The 18,845-nt window shown below is 37.2% G+C and overlaps 2 protein-coding genes across 3 annotated transcripts in view; one reads left to right on the top strand and one right to left on the bottom strand.

Moving 5' to 3' along the window:
* The window catches only part of LOC127861894 (uncharacterized), a 122,833-nt gene that overhangs the window by 103,290 nt on the left and 698 nt on the right, over positions 1-18,845 (bottom strand). The gene's annotated exons all lie outside the window — the stretch shown is intronic.
* The window catches only part of LOC127861940 (ran-specific GTPase-activating protein-like), a 40,072-nt gene continuing 25,272 nt past the window's right edge, over positions 4,046-18,845 (top strand). Inside the window, exon 1 of one of the 2 annotated variants that reach the window (XM_052400694.1) lies at positions 4,046-4,169. In XM_052400694.1, the coding sequence (XP_052256654.1) occupies positions 4,146-4,169 (24 nt within the window). In that variant the 5' untranslated portion in view covers positions 4,046-4,145. Of the gene's footprint in view, positions 4,170-4,263; positions 4,401-18,845 lie in introns of those variants that run through there. The other variant, XM_052400703.1, reaches the window with a different exon arrangement.

Consider the following 18,845-nt stretch of genomic DNA (forward strand, 5'->3'; position numbering starts at 1 on the left):
CTTCTTTTCAACTAAGTCAATATTTATACAAAAATGAAATGAATCGTCGAGATCCTATATTATTTTGCATTCAGTTTGCGTTTACAACAGTCTCTATATGTGGGTTTTTTCATCGACCTGCCTGCCCCCATCCTAATGGTTACGAAACCACCTCTTTTTTATCACTCATATTTTTTATGCTCCCCCCAAAAAATTTGGGGGGAGCATGTAGTCGCCGCTTCGTCTGTCCGTCCGTGTGTCCGTCCGTCCGTGCACAATTGTTGTCCAGGCTATTTCTCAGCAATTAATGACCGGAGTTCAATGAAACTTTATGGGAAGCTTCACTACCAAGAGGAGATGTGCATATTATCAGCCGGTTCTGGTCGGATGATTTTTCACATAGTTAAGGCCCTTTGAAATTTTCCATTTACTGTACATATAGTGCAATTCTTGTCCGGGCTATTTCTCAGCAACTAATGACCGGAATTCAATAAAACTTTATGGGAAGCTTCACTACCAAGAGGAGATGTGCATATTATCAGCGGGTTCTGGTCGGATGATTTTTCAGTTATGGCCCTTTGAAATTTTCTATAAAAAAATATTGTCCCCCCAACTTCTGTGCCCTCTAGACGTTTCCTTTCATCTGAATATATAGTGCACTAATGTGACAAAAAAAACTTTGGGGAGCATCACCCGTCTCCGACGGTTTCTTGTTTATAGCTAGAGCATGTATTTCATCAATGAGGACCATTATTAAATAAACAAAGTCTCATATAATAGCGTGTATACCGGTATTTCAATCTATATACGAATGTCTTTATGACTTATGAGCTCCAAATCAATCAAAATTGTATATTATAGTTAAAACAGTTTTTTGAGGGCGTTACTTAAGGGAGCATAATCAGTTCTTAAAAGGTGGGTGGCAATATTTTCCAGAGAGATACGACACAAATAACATATACCAAATAGATATTACACATCAATTAAACCCTAACGCTACCCCTAACCCTACCTCAAACCCTAACCCCTAACCCAACCCCTACCCCTAATTTATCCTTCGTGGGCGGAGTTAACACCGCACTTTCAATTGTGCAATTTCTCTTTTGGTGTGAATCTATTTGGAATACAACGTTCTCGTTAAAAGGTTCACAGGTCTCCGTGGTGCAGTGAATATTGTTTCCAGCTATGCTATAGACCAGTTGAATGTTATAGTTAAAATTCGGAATTTTCCGCGCATGCAAAACACTGGTTACAATAACGCCAAACAAAGGTTGTTGTTATTCAATAAATCGAAAAATTCCTAAATTAACATTAAAACTCTTGAAAAATATGACAAGTATATCATATTTAGTTCCAATTAATGTATATTCATGCGCGGAAAATCCCAAATGTAAACAATAACATTCAACTGGTCTATTGGCCGGGATGTCATGGGTTCCATCCCCACCGTGGGAGTGTTCTTTAGTCTTTAGATCTCTCTTAAAGACACCATGTACTGGTTTTTGTCCCAGGAAAGAAGTTATCCATATAACCAAGAAGCGGAAAACAATCACAAGACCATGTAACATTCATGGACACACACTAGAGGAAGTTGATGCAGCTAAATATCTCGGACTAAACATCCATACATCCCTGAGCTGGAACCAACACATAAATGATGTCACCAAAAAGGCCAATAACACTCGCTCATTTTTGCAACGCAACCATCATCATTGCCAACAAAAGACCAATGCACTCTGCTACACCACCCTGGTTAGGCCACTCATGGAGTACGCAGCAATCATATAGGACCCGTTCACTGACACCAATATCCGAAAACTGGAGATTATCAGATTGTAGGTCAGCAAAAATGGTCTACAGTGATTATAGAAGAACCACGAGTGTAACACCAATGCTACACCAGCTCTAGTGGCCGACCCTTCAAGAACGCCGGGCCCAGATTAAGGTAGCAATGATGTACCGCATCGTCCACAATCTGGTGGATGTCCCAACCACATACCTCATACCCATAAGTTCTGCACGAGGCCATGGGACTTGCTACCTGGTCCCCTTTGCTAGGACCGAGAGCTACCAGAAGTCGTTCTTCCCAGATACTATCCGGCGTTGGAATAGAATACCCCAGACCATTGTAAGCTGCCCATCAGTGAACAGCTTTAAGGAGGAAGTCCAGTCCATCTCCCTCAAGTAACTCTTACTGATAGAATGGGCGTTTTTACCTGCACTGTAAAATAGTATTTTTTAATATTCTCTTGTTTCGTTGAGCAATTTTTAAGTCTCACTGTAAAAACTTTCTCACACCGCCATGCACCTGTAAGAGGATACGCCAGTGGTGTCAGTACAATAAGGAAGAAGAAGAAGAAGAAAGGACTCGAGCGTGTTCAAAAGCCTTTGGCGATAACCTCCCAACATTAGGGAGTTGGACGCAAGGTCTCGGCTCTGAAAAGAATAACATTGTTAATGTAATGTATTTTGTGTTAAATATTAATGATAATAATAAAAAACATCATAAAGCAACAATACGAGTATTATTTGTATGTTTTTTTTTCTAAATTTCGTTTGTATTTAGATCGACGATAGGTTCATAAAAGGTAAGAACGGTCGCAAATTAAAATTTAATACTAATATACATACCTCATCGTAGTGGAGCCATGTGAACGAATCAAACAACTAGCTTGGAATGAACGCTGTTCTGGCTTTTTCTTCCCGAATGTACGCTTAGGAAAAGCAAAATTTCGAGGCTGATTAGGAATACTCATTTTGAACATTAAACAATTACATATATGATATTGTTTTAATTATTTCTAATGAAATAATAACTGTTATACTTAGAGAACAAGAATATGTTCAATCAATGTTTTTCAGTTACCTTTGAATTAAAGCGAACAAATAAAATTAAAAGGAAAGCCTGTCCTTAATCACAACACCGACAGTGCAATCACGGAAAAGAACAATAAAACAATTGAGGCGATGATCTTTACCCGGGCCCTGGTTTATGACACCTAACAAGGGATATTGACACATCACTATTGGCAACCTCGGAGCAGACGGAGAGGGGACACATGACTTCTGCACTGACGGCGCATGATTACAAAAATACTGGTTTTGGGGCGGCGATTTGGGGGAATTTTACGTTTTATTTATATAAAGACGACTAGCCGAAATATTGGGGAGGCGGCCGCCTCCCTTGCCTCCTTATTACCTACGCACCGGAGTTCGATGCAACCGACTTTAAATAAATAGGTTTAAACTAAGGGGTTGTACATTAACAAGCTTATAAGAAGTTTAATGTTTTGGCATATTGAAATATGTCTGTTAGCGCGTTATATATCCATTGCTCTCAATTCCAAATTGTCAACACTAATAAGAAATGGTCGATGGGGTCATATTGAGAGAATCGATCGTTGCATTTAGTGCAAATCACTTTCTTATAATTGATATACAATAGAAATTTCGGATCAAATTTGCAACATTCCCTAATTATAAACTCCAGCTCTCATCAATTTGTTATATTACACAGTATTATCCAGTATTTTAAGGCATTTAGTTATTTCCGTAAATAAAAGATGATTGAGCGGCTGAGAGATTTCTTCCCTGTGTACAAAGTTCCATCTAGGAACATATTTATTTGTGTATTTTAATATATTTGCTGTGGATTTCTCTGGAATTTCATAGTTCCTTTCCATATGATAATTTTCGTAAACAGCGACATTATTGATTATGAGATTAGTTTTCACGCGTGTACTGCTATTTCAGTGTTTTGGCACTGCCACACCGTCTGCAACGATTCGAAGGACAACGAATGATTTCATTTAATTTAATGCCCGGAAAACCTGAGAGAATACTGTGAAGTATACAGTAGTTCGAAAACCAGGCCCCGTGTTCACAAAACATTTTTTGCAATTGAAAATCGATTTTGCTCGTCATTGAAAATGGATTTCCATTGTAGTTGATAGGCAAAAAAGAAAATCGATGTCAGTTAAAATCGATTTTGATTGCAAAATTGTTTTGTGAACACGGGGCCAGATTGAAACCAGAGGTTGATCGCGGTTGTGTAATTCGTAGTTCTATTTTACTTCGACAGGAACCGGAAGTAACTGTTTTAGAGGGAAAGAAAATTTGCGAAACTGAAAATAGATATCGAAGTAAATCCGTTGAAATCAACACAAATGGCGTCTGAAAACTCTCATGGGGTACACACACCTTTAATATGGGCGACTATGCCATATAAATATAGCAACATTTCATTTTAATGTTGTCATTTTCCTTGTAGTTGTGACATATTTGTATCCATTTGTTTTTTTACAAATTGACAAAAAGTTGAAAGAACAACATTTTAGACATGTTTCTTTTGAAACGTTAAATGATTTATGTTTTATAATGTGTAGCTGACCGTGTTTTATGAGCTTGTCTCCAATATTGAAGTAAGTCTACCAATGAAGAATAGAAAGGAGTGCACAGTCGCTGCATATTTGTTCAATTTGTCCTGTTATTCTTTCTCTTCTACATCTACATCGTACGTCGCTGCCGTCAAACTTGACAATTATGCTCTTGAACCAATGGCAATGTTTATCTAAAGGTTGTACAGTCTTTTGTCCCCTTGGTCTTTTCTCCCCCTTGGACATTTCTCCCCCTAGTTTGTTCCTCCTAATACCGTAGTCTTTTCTCCTCCCAGTACATTTCATACTGGGTGGATTAATCCAGGGACCTATACAAACAAAAGGATTGGCTACTAAATGAACCGAAGAACAAGCTAACGCATGGTTATGCAAAACGGAAACGAGACTTGCGACCCAACGAGACTTCGCGTGACGATGCAAATTTTCACAGCCGCCAATTTGACTGAGAGACCGTGACAAAGCGATCTAGTCAGATTAAGATTACAAATTAACCAAATGTTGCCAACAAAGAAGTATTCATTGCAAAGGTTTGTTGAATTTGAGACATCTTATTGATTTATTTGTTTTCATTTATGCTTTGTATTTACTAATAAAACAACGGTGGGTAGTTTCACTAAATCATGCGTATCATTTTTTACACTTCCATAATCCGATAAACATATGTTGTGGCTTTTTTCAAAAGGCTTGGCCAAATAGAACTCTATACTATTCATGTTGGTATTCTTAGCAACGTTACATTTCAATGCATTGTGTGGTGAAAACTAAATTTACATTATTTGCAAATTTATTATTTTATAATAGCTCAAAGATAATAGAATTTTAGTCATTTTTAGCTCATCTATTTTTTTAGAGAAAATTTATGAGCTATTGTCATCACGTCGGCGTTGGCGTCCGGTTAAGTTTTGCGTTTAGGTCCACTTTTCTCAGAAAGTATCAATGCTATTGCATTCAAACTTGGTACACTTACTTACTATCATGAGTGGACTGGGCAGGCAAAGTTAGATAACTCTGGCGTGCATTTTGACAGAATTATGTGCCCTTTTTATACTTGGAACATTGAAAATTTTGGTTAAGTTTTGTGTTTAGGTCCATTTTATTCCTTAAGTACAGAGCTCCAGATAAGGGCCGTATAGCCGTAAATACGCCTTTTTCATGAAGATTTACGCATTTATTTTTATAAACTGGAAGTACAATTACGACATTAATATCCATTCTACGCATTTAAGAAAAAAATCTGGCCGTACCGATACGTCTGCGTCAGCGCGGCGTGATTGGTTGGTCTCTAACCTAACGGCACTTTTCGTTAATTTAAATTACCGAAAAGTTGAAGACTGGATTCATATTTTATTGTCTATTCTGTCGCGTGATTTCCTGTAACTTGTAAATCCGTCAAAAACGATATGTCTGCGCTCAATTGAATGCCGGCTTAACCGAAAGCGGCTCAAAACAACACTTTGTTGTCATATAATGACTACATACGGTTTCTTCTAACCATCCTGACATTAAATCTGTAAACCCAAAAAAAGACATTCTCGCCCCGATATTAAACGATTTTGATTGCATCGGTGGCGTAAAACGATAGAAAACACGATGGGAAACGGATGAAACAGTGAAATAAGTGTTCATTTACTTAGCTTACTAGTTGGCTTGTGTTTTCTTGTCAAGAAAAATGAAGAAATAGTATTAGTCATGAGTTTTAATGTGTAGTTGTATTAGCATCATAATTCAGAATGGAAAACCTAATACAGTAACTGTTTAAGAAGCTACATATATTTATTATAATTGCTGCAAATGTTTCCGTAAAGTCAGTTATACACCCTTCAATATCCAAGAACACGGGTAGTACAGTACTACCTGTATTTTTGGATATGGTAGTACAGGTACTTATTGATTTTAAGCGTTACTCCTTTTCTTTCTGTCAGTGGCAGTACCGTTACTAATTTCACAAATCCTTATCTGGAGCTCTGCTTAAGTATCAAAGCTATTGCTTTCATACTTGCAACACTTACTAACTATCATAAGGGGACTTTTTATGTCCCCCACTATAGTAGTGGGTGACATATTGTTTTTGCCCTGTCTGTTGGTCTGTCTGTTTGCGCCAACTTTAACATTTTGCAATAACTTTTGCTATATTGAAGATAGCAACTTCATATTTGGCATGCATGTGTATCTCATGAAGCTGCACATTTTGAGTGGTGAAAGGTCAAGGTCATCCTTCAAGGTCAGAGGTCAAATATATGTGGCCCAAATCGCTTATTTTATAAATACTTTTGCAATATTGAAAATAGCATCTTGATATTTGGCATGCATGTGCATCTCATGGAGCTGCACATTTTTAGTGGCGAAATGTCAAGGTCAAGGTCATCCTTCACAAGGTCAAGGTCATCCTACAAGGTCAAACATCATATAGGGGGACATTGTGTTTCACAAACACATCTTGTTTTACTTAGAAAATTGAAAAGTTGGTAAAGTTTTGTGTTTAGGTCCACTTTATTCCTACATTATCAAAGCTATTGCTTTCATACTTGCAACACTTATTAAATATCATAAGGGGACTGTGCAGGCAAAGTTATGTAACTCTGACTGGCATTTGGACAGAATTATGGGCCCTTTATACTTAGAAAATTGGAAATTTTGTTAAGTTTTGTGTTTTGGTCCACTTTACCCCTAAACTATCATAGATATTGCTTTCATACTTGGAACACTCGCAAACTGTCATAAGGGTACAGTAAAAGGACAAGTTGCATAACTCTGGTTGTCATTTTTACGGAATTATGACCCTTTTTTGACTTAGTAACTTTGAATATATGGTTAAATTTTGTGTTTCGATCCACTTTACTTCTAAAGTATCAAGGCTATTGCTTTCAAACTTCAAATACTTTCATGCTATTATGAGGTTACTGTACCTGGCAAGTTGAATTTTACCTTGACCTTTGAATGACCTTGACTCTCAAGGTCAAATTATTAATTTTTGCTAAAAATGCCATAACTTCTTTATTTATGATTATATTTGATTGATACTTTGACAAAACTACTCTTACCTGACATATCACAATAGACTCCACCCAAACCATACCCCGTGACCCCCCCCCCCCCCCCCCCGAATTCCCCACCCTATTTTTGTTTTTGTTTTTTTGTTTAAGATCATCTCACAAATGACCACCACACCCTCACACTATACTATACCCCCCACCCACCCCCCCAAATTGTTTTTTTTTTAAATGGTTAAAAAACACAAATATTTATTTTTATTATTTTATGTTTGAAATACCGTCCAACCATTATTATTATTTTATTTTTTTAAGATCATCTCACAAATGACCACCACCCCCTCACACTATACTATACCCCCCCCACCCCCCCAAATGGTTTTTTTTTTAAATGGTTAAAAAACAAATATTTATTTTTATTATTTTATGTTTGAAATACCGTCCAACCATTATTTATTTATTTTTTTTTAAGATCATCTCACAAATGACCACCACCCCCTCACACTATACTATACCCCCCCACCCCCCCAAATGGTTTTTTTTTTAAATGGTTAAAAAACAAATATTTATTTTTATCATTTTATGTTTGAAATACCGTCCAACCATTATTTATTTATTTATTTTTTAAGATCATCTCACAAATGACCACCACACCCTCACACTAAACTATACCCCCTCAACCCCCCTGTCCCGAATCCCCCCCCCCCCCCTCTAATTTTTTTTTTTTTTTTAAGATCATCTCACAAATGACCACCACACCCTCACACTATACTATACCCACCCCACCCCCCAATTTTTTTTATGAAACGGTTAAAAAACACAAATATTTATTTTTATTATTTTATGTTTGAAAAACCGTCCAACCATCGCACCCAAGAATACCTCCCCACCCCCCCCCCCCCCCTCCCCACGAATTCCCCCCCCCCCCCCCCTTAATGTTTTTGTTTTTGTTTTTTTTAAGATCATCTCACAAATGACCACCACACCCTCACACTATACCCCCCCCCACCCCACCCCCCCCCATTTTTTTTTTTGAAACGGTTAAAAAACACAAATATTTAGTTTTATTATTTTATGTTTGAAATACCGTCCAACCATCGCACCCAAGAATCCCCCCCCCCCCCCCCCAATTTTTTTTTTTTTGCATTTTTTTTTCGCATTTGTGAAAGGTAATGTAATAAATATCCACGCCCCCACACTATACACCCCTCTTCACTCCACCCCTCCCTCCTTTGTGATTGAAAATGAGAGTCCCTTCACCTTTAAAAAGAAAATAGATGAGCAGTCTCAGGCTTTTTCCGCCCTATGCCACGGGTCCGAAATTCGGCCCCATTCCCAATGCAAATCTGTTTGTTTTTTTCCCAATTGAAAAAAAAATTCCCAATTCAAAAAAAAAAAAAATATTTTTTTTTTTTTTTTTTTTTTTTTTTTTTTACCCTTTAAATATATAAGTTGACCTGATCTGGTATAGAAAATAGAAAGTATTGCATAATTAAATTATCTGTTGCCTTGAATTTGTTTTAAGAACTGTAAAATATGTTAATGATTATTTAAGACTTTCCTTTTTTTCCTCAAAATCCGGCGCTTCCCGCGATTTTTTTCACCTCAAAAAGGCCAAGCCTTTTCCCCAAATTCAGATTAAAAAACCTGCACTAATCACACATGTTCATAATATTTTGTAAAATTTTAATAATAAGTTATCAAAATAGTCGTTATTTACCAGTTAACGGCTTCTTTGAAATATAAGAAACACTGTTTTAAATAATTTACATGCGATAATTTTTCCCAATTGAGCCAATTTTGCGATTATTTTTTTTCCCAAAATGGGGTTTTTCACGACGCGAAATTCCCAAAATTCCAGTGTGGCGTTTTCCCAAAATGGAGCGGAAAAAGCCTGAGTCTGCACCTGCAAGGCCGTGCTCTTGTTTTATTTTGTAATCACTATCAGTGTTATCAACATATGTCGCAGCTTTTTTCGAAAGGCTCAGTCAATGCTATCTCTATATTAATCTTGTAGTTATCTTTACAAACGTTACATTTCAATGCATTGTGTGTTGCAATTTTTATTTGTATTATTTGCAAATTCATGATTTTGAATGAGCACAAAGACAATACAATTTTAGTGATTTTTAACCAGGTTTTCCGAAGGAAAAAACTGGTTATTAGATTGGCGAATGCGGGCGGGCTGGCTGGCGGGCGGGCGGAACAAGCTTGTCCGGGCCATAACTATGTCGTTCATTGTCAGATTTTAAAATCATTTGGCACATTTGTTCACCATCATTGGACGGTGTGTCGCGCGAAATAATTACGTCGATATCTCCAAGGTCAAGGTCACACTTTGAGTTCAAAGGTTAAAAATGGCCATAAATGAGCTTGTCCTGGCCATAACTATGTAATTCATTGTGAGATTTTAAAATCATTTGGCACATTTGTTCACCATCATGGGACGGTGTGTCGCACGAAAGAATCACGTCAATATCTCCAATGTCAAGATCGCCACGACTAAAAATAGATATTTTTTTTAAACAAACTTACAAAGGGGGTTAATTTTGTTTGTTCGTTTCAAAAGTTCAGTTTGAGTTTTCTCCCTTTATCAGATTTTTTTTTCACAATGAAAACCTGGTTTTGTGACAATTTTGTCCCTTGTTTAACCAGGTTTTCCGAAGGAAAAAAACTGGTTATTAGATTGGCGAATGCGGGCGGGCTGGCTGGCTGGCGGGCGGGCGGAAGAAGCATGTCCGGGCCATAACTATGTCGTTCATTGTCAGATTTTAAAATCATTTGGCACATTTGTTCACCATCATTGGACGGTGTGTCGCGCAAAATAATTACGTCGATATCTCCAAGGTCAAGGTCGCCACGACTAAAAATAGATTTTTTTAAAAAACAAACTTACAAAGGGGGTTTATTTTGTTTGTTCATTTCAAAAGTTCAGTTTGAGTTTTCTCCCTTTATCAGATTTTTTTTTTCACAATGAAAACCTGGTTTTGTGACAATTTTTTTCCCTTGTTTTATTTTTTACCACTATCAGTTTGATCAACATATGTCGTGGCTCTTTTCGAAAGGCTCAGTCAATACTAGCCCTATAGTTATCATGATGGTATCTTTACAAACGTTGTTTTTCAATCTATTGTGTGGGATTTCCCATTGTGTGGTGCAAATTTCATTTGCATTATTTGCACAATCATAATTTTGTAGGAGCTCAAAAACAATTCAACTTTAGTCATTTTTAGCTCATCTATTTTTTGAAAAAAAAATATGAGCTATTGTCATCACCTTGGCGTCCGCGTCTGCGTCGGCGTCCGGTTAAGTTTTGCAATTAGGTCCACTTTTCTCAGAAAGTATCAATGCTATTGCATTCAAACTTGGTACACTTACTAACTATCATGAGAGGACTGGGCAGGCAAAGTTAGATAACTCTGGCGTGCATTTTGACAGAATTATGTGCCCTTTTTATACTTAGAAAATTGAAAATTTTGGTTAAGTTTTGCGTTTAGGTCCATTTTTCTCAGAAAGTATCAATGCTATTGCATTCAAACTGTGTACACTTACTTCCTATCATGAGGGGACTAGGCATGCAAAGTTAGATAACTCTGGCGTGCATTTTGACAGAATTATGTGCCCTTTTTATACTTAGAAAATTCAAAAAGTTGGTTAAGTTTTGTGTTTAGGTCCATTTTATTCCGTAAGTATCAAAGCTATTGCTTTCATACTTGCAACACTTGCTAACTATCAAAAGGGGACTGTGCAGGCAAAGTAATGTAACTCTCACTGGCATTTTGACAGAATTATGTGCCCTTTTTATACTTAGAAAATTGAAAATGTGTTTAAGTTTTGTGTTTAGGTCCACTTTATTCCTACAGTATCAAAGCTATTGCTTTCATACTTGCAACACTTATTAACTATCATAAGGGGACTGTGCAGGCAAAGTTATACAACTCTGACTGGCATTTGGACGGAATTATGGGCCCTTTATACTTAGAAAATTGAAAATTTGGTTAAGTTTTGTGTTTTGGTCCACTTTACCCCTAAAGTATCATAGATATTGCTTTCATACTTGGAACACTCACAAACTATCATAAGGGTACAGTAAAAGGACAAGTTGCATAACTCTGGTTGTCATTTTTACGGAATTATGGGCTTGGCCCTTTTTTGACTTAAAAACTTTGAATATATGGTTAAATTTTGTGTTTCGACCCACTTTACTTCTAAAGGATCAAGGCTATTGCTTTCAAACTTCAAATTCTTCCATGCTATCATGAGGTTACTGTACCTGGCAAGTTGAATTTTACCTTGACCTTTGAATGACCTTGACTCTCAAAATCAAATTATTAAATTTTGCTAAAATTGCCATAACTTCTTTATTTATGATTAGATTTGATTGATACTTTGACAAAACTACTCGTACCTGACATACCACAATAGACTCCACCCAAACCATCCCCCGTGCCCTCCCCTCCCCCCCCCCTATCCCCCCCCCTAATTTTTTTTTTTATCATCTCATAAATGACCACCACACCCTCACACTATACCCACCCTCCACCCCCCACCCCCCCAATTTTTTTTTTTTTAATATTTTTTTTTCGACCTTTTTTTTCCCGCATTTTTGGAAAATAATGTAATAAATGTCCACACCCCCACATTATACACCCCTCTTCACTCCACCCAAACCATCCCCTGTGTCCTCCCCCCCCCCCCCTACCCCCACCCCCCACCCCCCCCCCCAATTTTTGTTTTTTAAACCGTTAAAAAACACAAATATTTATTTTATTATTTTATGATTGAAATACCGTCCAACCATCGCACCCAAGAATCCCCCCCCACCCCCCCCTCCGAATCCCCCCCCTTTTTTTTTTTTTCAAGATCATCTCACAAATTTACACCACACCCTCACACTTTACCCCCCCCCCCCACCCCACCCACCCCCCAAATTTTATTTTTGTTTAAAACGGTTAAAAAACCATCGCACCCAAGAATCCCCCCACCCCCCCCTCCCCCCACCCGAATCCCCCCCCCCCCCCTTTTTTTTTTTTTTTTTCTCAAGATCATCTCACAAATTAACACCACACCCTCACACTTTACCCCCCCCCCCACCCCAAATTTTATTTTTGTTTGAAACAGTTAAAAAACACAAATATTTATATTTATTATTTTATGTTTGAAAATCCCCAAAAATCCCCCCCCCCCACTCCCCTCCCCCAACCCCCCCCCCCCCCCCCCCTGATTTTATTTTTTTTTCGCATTTTTGGAAGATAATGTAATAAATTCCACACCCCCACACTATACACCCCTCTTCACTCCGCCCCTCCCTCCTTTGTGATTGAAAATGAGAGTCCCTTCACCTTTAAAAAGATAATAGATGAGCGGTCTGCACCCACAAGGCGGTGCTCTTGTTTATTTTATAACCACTATTAATTTGATCAACATATGTCGCAGCATTTTTGGAAAGGCTCAGTCAATACTAGCCCTTTATTAATCATGTTGGTTTATATTCATATTGTTTTATATTTTCAGTGCGCTGAAAAGAAGCAAAAGAGGGTCTCATGCTCTTTAGACGGAAAGTTTGACCCTGCAAAGGAAAATGTCCTGACGCCAGCGAAACTTGGGCGTACAAACCCAGGTCATTTCCACATTAAGAACTTTTAATGGTTGAAAAACATTGTGGACTTTAAATAGTGCTGACATAAATGGATGTTCACAGCTATGCCAAGGATACTGATACTGTCTGATTCAACACAGAAATTGGATTCCTTTCTTTTCCTGAGACGTACCTTAACCATCCCAGCACTAAGATGATGTTACTTTATTCATGTCTACTAGATAAAGCAGTGGCGACAACAAACTTCACAAACCTTCAGACTTGCCGAAGACAAAAGAAGATTCAGTATGAATTAGTTTTAAATATTCAATTGATTAAATTAAACTGTTGCATTTTTTCATAAATGAACACATTCCAGCAGTGAATGTCTCTGCTTAACTCAAAAGTGACTGTTAGATCTTTGATCATGTTAATCAAAAATGTGTTCCAAAAACTCATTATAAATATAAAATTTTCAAACTTGTTTAAACAAGATGATTTGGTATTTAATTTTAGTAAGCTTTTTGTATTGCTGTTGGCTTCAAATAAATCTTCTGCATCACCATGTCAGGAGGAATCTCAATCTTTTGTTGTTGAAATAATAAATAGAAAATTGTTAGTATTATTATCAAATTTATGTTGTTCTATTTCACATTGCAAATGGTAACTTGTGCAAAACCTTTTCCAATATGTGATTTTTTTTACATGTTATTGAGTTTTTAAAATATTTTCTTTAACTGAATGCTCATTACACTTAGTAACATGAATGTATTGTTACACATACTCTTAAAATTAAAAAATACCAAGATTACCTATCATGCATGATCTAATAGGTATGTTTCAGTGATTTACTGATTTATACTGAGAAATAAAACATTAACAACTTTTATGAATTGCCTTGCCTTCAAATTCTGCTGTTTTTTGTTAAATACTTGAACACAAAATCACGAAAAGACTTTCAGTACTACTATGGATATCATGTTCAAAAGGAATCCAACAAAATAATATAATGGCATGCGAACCCTCATTGTCTCGGATGATAAAGAACAATTATACATTTTAAATTGTAAGCAATTGACAGGCGTTGATAATGTTGATTTTTTTTCACACAGCAGAGTAACGTTTTTAATTAATTAAAAGACCGGTCTTTGCTACATGAACATATGTGCGATATACAATGGCAATGCAAACCCTGAGAAACAAATGGTATTGTTACTCGTCAACGCATCCGGTAATTTGGTTCCGTGTAGCATAGTGCATGTTAATATTACTAATTATTATTTACAAGACAAACAAGGCAAAATTGAACGAATATGTATTTGTTTATTAAACAACGAAAGTCGAATATTGCGAAACAACTATCACCATAAATGAGCGAAATCGCTCGCAATCCAATGAATCGATCTGCTTTCCTTCAACTACATGAAGGTCAGTCTGGCTGCACAGGTTCTGAGCGACTCTGTTGGTAAATATTAAAATGGCATGCGAAACTTTGCTGCGTCGGAGGTTAAAAGAACAGTTATACATTTTGAGTTGTTTGCACTTAACATGTCTTGATTATATTGCTATTTCAAACAACATGGTAACATTTTAATTCTATTAAAAGACCGGTCTTTTGTACATGCACATACGTGCGATTTTACCCTGGCGAAACAACCTGCAATTAATATTCATCAAAGGGTCCGATAATTGGGTCCCCGTTCAACATACTGCGTAATAATTGACCTTTCGACAGCCGATTGATTGACAGGCTTATTAACCAATCAGATTACAGCATAGATTAGGCCCGTTACTATCCGCCATTTTGTCCGTCAAACTCGCCGTTGTCCGACACATAAGCTTATACGTAATTCTGTGTTTTAAACAAAGAAAATGGTTAAAAGGTGCTGTTATGGCACTTGTTATTCAGACACAAGGTATCCAGAACGGTTAAAAGATGGAAGTACGTTTTTTCCGTTCCCTCAACCGGGGTACTAATCTTGAAAAATTCAAACGTTGGATTCGTCTTTGTGGTCGTCCACACGAACAGCTTAATCTCAACATATTAAGCGATCGCCCGAAAGCAAAACACAGTCGTTATAATAAGATACTACGCGAAAATAGAAAATGTAAGTTTTGCAACGGACACGTTATAAAAAAGAGTATATCTTTGTACTTGTTTATCCTCTATATAGACAAATTAGAAAGGAACATTTAAAACCATTTTTCAAAGGTGGCCAACGTTAAATAAATTTGACATTCTAATGCAGTCGGCAAATAAATAAGACATTATAAACTTTGTTAGATTTTTTTAATGCTAATGAAATGCGTAATAATAAAGACAATCAGTTATTATTTTTAATAATATCACATAGAATAAAACAATTTTTATTTCTTTCGGTTTAAGTCTTCCAGATTTAATGTAAGTTAAGAAACTATTTTAAAATGCGCAAGTAATTATCAATAGGGGCCAATAAGTGTCATTTTACACCATATGTGGGCTTTCTACTAATCCGTTATCAAAACAGATGCCGCAAACTGTGAATGACCCTTTGAAAACCCGGTCTGATTAGCGAGTTTTTTTGTACATGAAAATTCTTTCAACTTTTTATATTTTAAATATTGCAGAAGATAGTTTACGAGGAAATAATAATATATAATAATATATTGTGTATGTTACCAGCGATTTTCCTTGTCCAATTGGGAAAAGTACCCATACCGGTCCGATTGGGAAAAATTGAGTCGTGAAAACCTCAAAATTGGGAAAAATCGAGTCGTGAAATCCTGAAATTGGGAAAATCGCGTCGTGAAGTTTGGGTCTTATTGAATACATCATACAGTTCATACTTAATTGAACATACCCATTTAAATAATCATTTGCAGGCATGCCTTAATGACCATTAAGTTATAAAGTTTATATAAATAACAAAATATTATAAAGAACACACCAAATCAATTACTAGTTGTTTTAATCTCTTTTAAAGCAATGTCTCTCTCTTTCATTTTTGTGAAATTTCAACAATCTTTGATGTTTAATCATCACTCAGTTGCTTGCATCCCTCCCTGCACAGCATCATTATTGCTGTCAATGTGTCCTGTGATTGATGGTTCCGATTGGTTTTTTGGCATAATATTTGCTATTATGACTCATTTCAAACTACGATAAGGTTACAAACCGACGTAAAACAGTACGCTGGCTGCCTGGCAAAAGAACCGGAAACAGTAACAACTCTATTGATTGAATGCGCTGAATAATAAAACCCGAAATTAATCGAGCGCGTGGTTACACACAACTATACGATTTTCTTTGTTCGCTCGCCGAAAGTTGGGTTTTTTACGAAACTTTCTATCGTTTTGAGAAAAAATTCGGACGCTGATTGGGATTTTTCCAGATGCCGATTGGGGATTTGGGAATTTTCGCTCGATTGGGAAAGTACCGTTTTGGGAATTTGGGAATTTTCGTTCGATTGGGAAAGTACCGTTTACCGGTACTTTATAAAGAAGGAGGAAAATCGCTGGTTACTTCTTTGACGACTTTGACTATGTTTTACGATTATAACAATGCTCATGGGTCATTTTGACCAAACGCATTGTAGATATGTGTTATATCGGATTTCAATAAAAACGTTCTTCGTCTTCTATTATAATAAATTTACTTACCTGTGCCACATTTGCGATGTTGCCATCGGTTGCAAAAATTAACGGCTTTTAATTAAAAAACTGAAACATCTATTACTCAAGGAAAAATATTGTGACTAACGAACAATTCATACTGTATGCGATAATTGGCGATAATTTTGCCGACTTTGATGATAAATTTAACGGCTTTTAAGTAGACTAATAAAAAAGTTTTAACTATTTAATAGATATGATAATTATATTCAGCACCACTATTCAATGATAATAAAAACTATTGTATGGCCTTTCTGGTATACCATGAGGCCTTTTTGGTTCACTTATGCGGCCGATTCGCGTAGCCATTTTTATGACGGACTTCGGAGGAGTGACCCCCCTTGAAATCGGTGGGCGTGGCTTCACTCTCGCTGTCGAAAGGTCAATTTGACTAATAAATGATTGATTTTGAGATCAACAACGCAACAATTAAACGAATAGGTACTTGTTTATTTAACATAATATAATTTAAATCCGAAAAAACGTAACCCGCTCAATGAGCGTAATCCCACGCAATCGATATCGTGTAGCCGCATTATCACTACACAGGGACCAATCAATCGAGATATCGATATCGTGTAGCTGCATTATCACTACACAGGGACCAATCAATCGAGATATCGATATCGTGTAGCTGCATTATCACTACACAGGGACCAATCAATCGAGATATCGATATCGTGTAGCTGCATTATCACTACACAGGGACCAATCAATCGAGATATCGATATCGTGTAGCTGCATTATCACTACACAGGGACCAATCAATCGAGATATCGATATCGTGTAGCCGCATTATCACTACACAGGGACCAATCAATCGAGATATCGATATCGTGTAGCTGCATTATCACTACACAGGGACCAATCAATCGAGATATCGATATCGTGTAGCTGCATTATCACTACACAGGGACCAATCAATCGAGATATCGATATCGTGTAGCTGCATTATCACTACACAGGGACCAATCAATCGAGATATCGATATCGTGTAGCTGCATTATCACTACACAGGGACCAATCAATCAAGATATCGATATCGTGTAGCTGCATTATCACTACACAGGGACCAATCAATCGAGATATCGATATCGTGTAGCTGCATTATCACTACACAGGGACCAATCAATCGAGATATCGATATCGTGTAGCTGCATTATCACTACACAGGGACCAATCAATCGAGATATCGATATCGTGTAGCCGCATTATCACTACACAGGGACCAATCAATCGAGATATCGATATCGTGTAGCTGCATTATCACTACACAGGGACCAATCAATCGAGATATCGATATCGTGTAGCTGCATTATCACTACACAGGGACCAATCAATCGAGATATCGATATCGTGTAGCTGCATTATCACTACACAGGGACCAATCAATCGAGATATCGATATCGTGTAGCTGCATTATCACTACACAGGGACCAATCAATCGAGATATCGATATCGTGTAGCCGCATTATCACTACACAGGGACCAATCAATCGAGATATCGATATCGTGTAGCTGCATTATCACTACACAGGGACCAATCAATCGAGATATCGATATCGTGTAGCTGCATTATCACTACACAGGGACCAATCAATCGAGATATCGATATCGTGTAGCTGCATTATCACTACACAGGGACCAATCAATCGAGATATCGATATCGTGTAGCTGCATTATCACTACACAGGGACCAATCAATCGAGATATCGATATCGTGTAGCCGCATTATCACTACACAGGGACCAATCAATCGAGATATCGATATCGTGTAGCTGCATTATCACTACACAGGGACCAATCAATCGAGATATCGATATCGTGTAGCCGCATTATCACTACACAGGGACCAATCAATCGAGATATCGATATCGTGTAGCTGCATTATCACTACACAGGGACCAATCAATCAAGATATCGATATCGTGTAGCCGCATTATCACTACACAGGGACCAATCAATCGAGATATCGATATCGTGTAGCCGCATTATCACTACACAGGGACCAATCAATCAAGATATCGATATCGTGTAGCCGCATTATCACTACACAGGGACCAATCAATCGAGATATCGATATCGTGTAGCCGCATTATCACTACACAGGGACCAATCAATCGAGATATCGATATCGTGTAGCTGCATTATCACTACACAGGGACCAATCAATCAAGATATCGATATCGTGTAGCTGCATTATCACTACACAGGGACCAATCAATCGAGATATCGATATCGTGTAGCCGC

Source organism: Dreissena polymorpha, chromosome 1, assembly GCF_020536995.1.
Source record: "Dreissena polymorpha isolate Duluth1 chromosome 1, UMN_Dpol_1.0, whole genome shotgun sequence".
NCBI classification, from domain to species: domain Eukaryota; kingdom Metazoa; phylum Mollusca; class Bivalvia; order Myida; family Dreissenidae; genus Dreissena; species Dreissena polymorpha.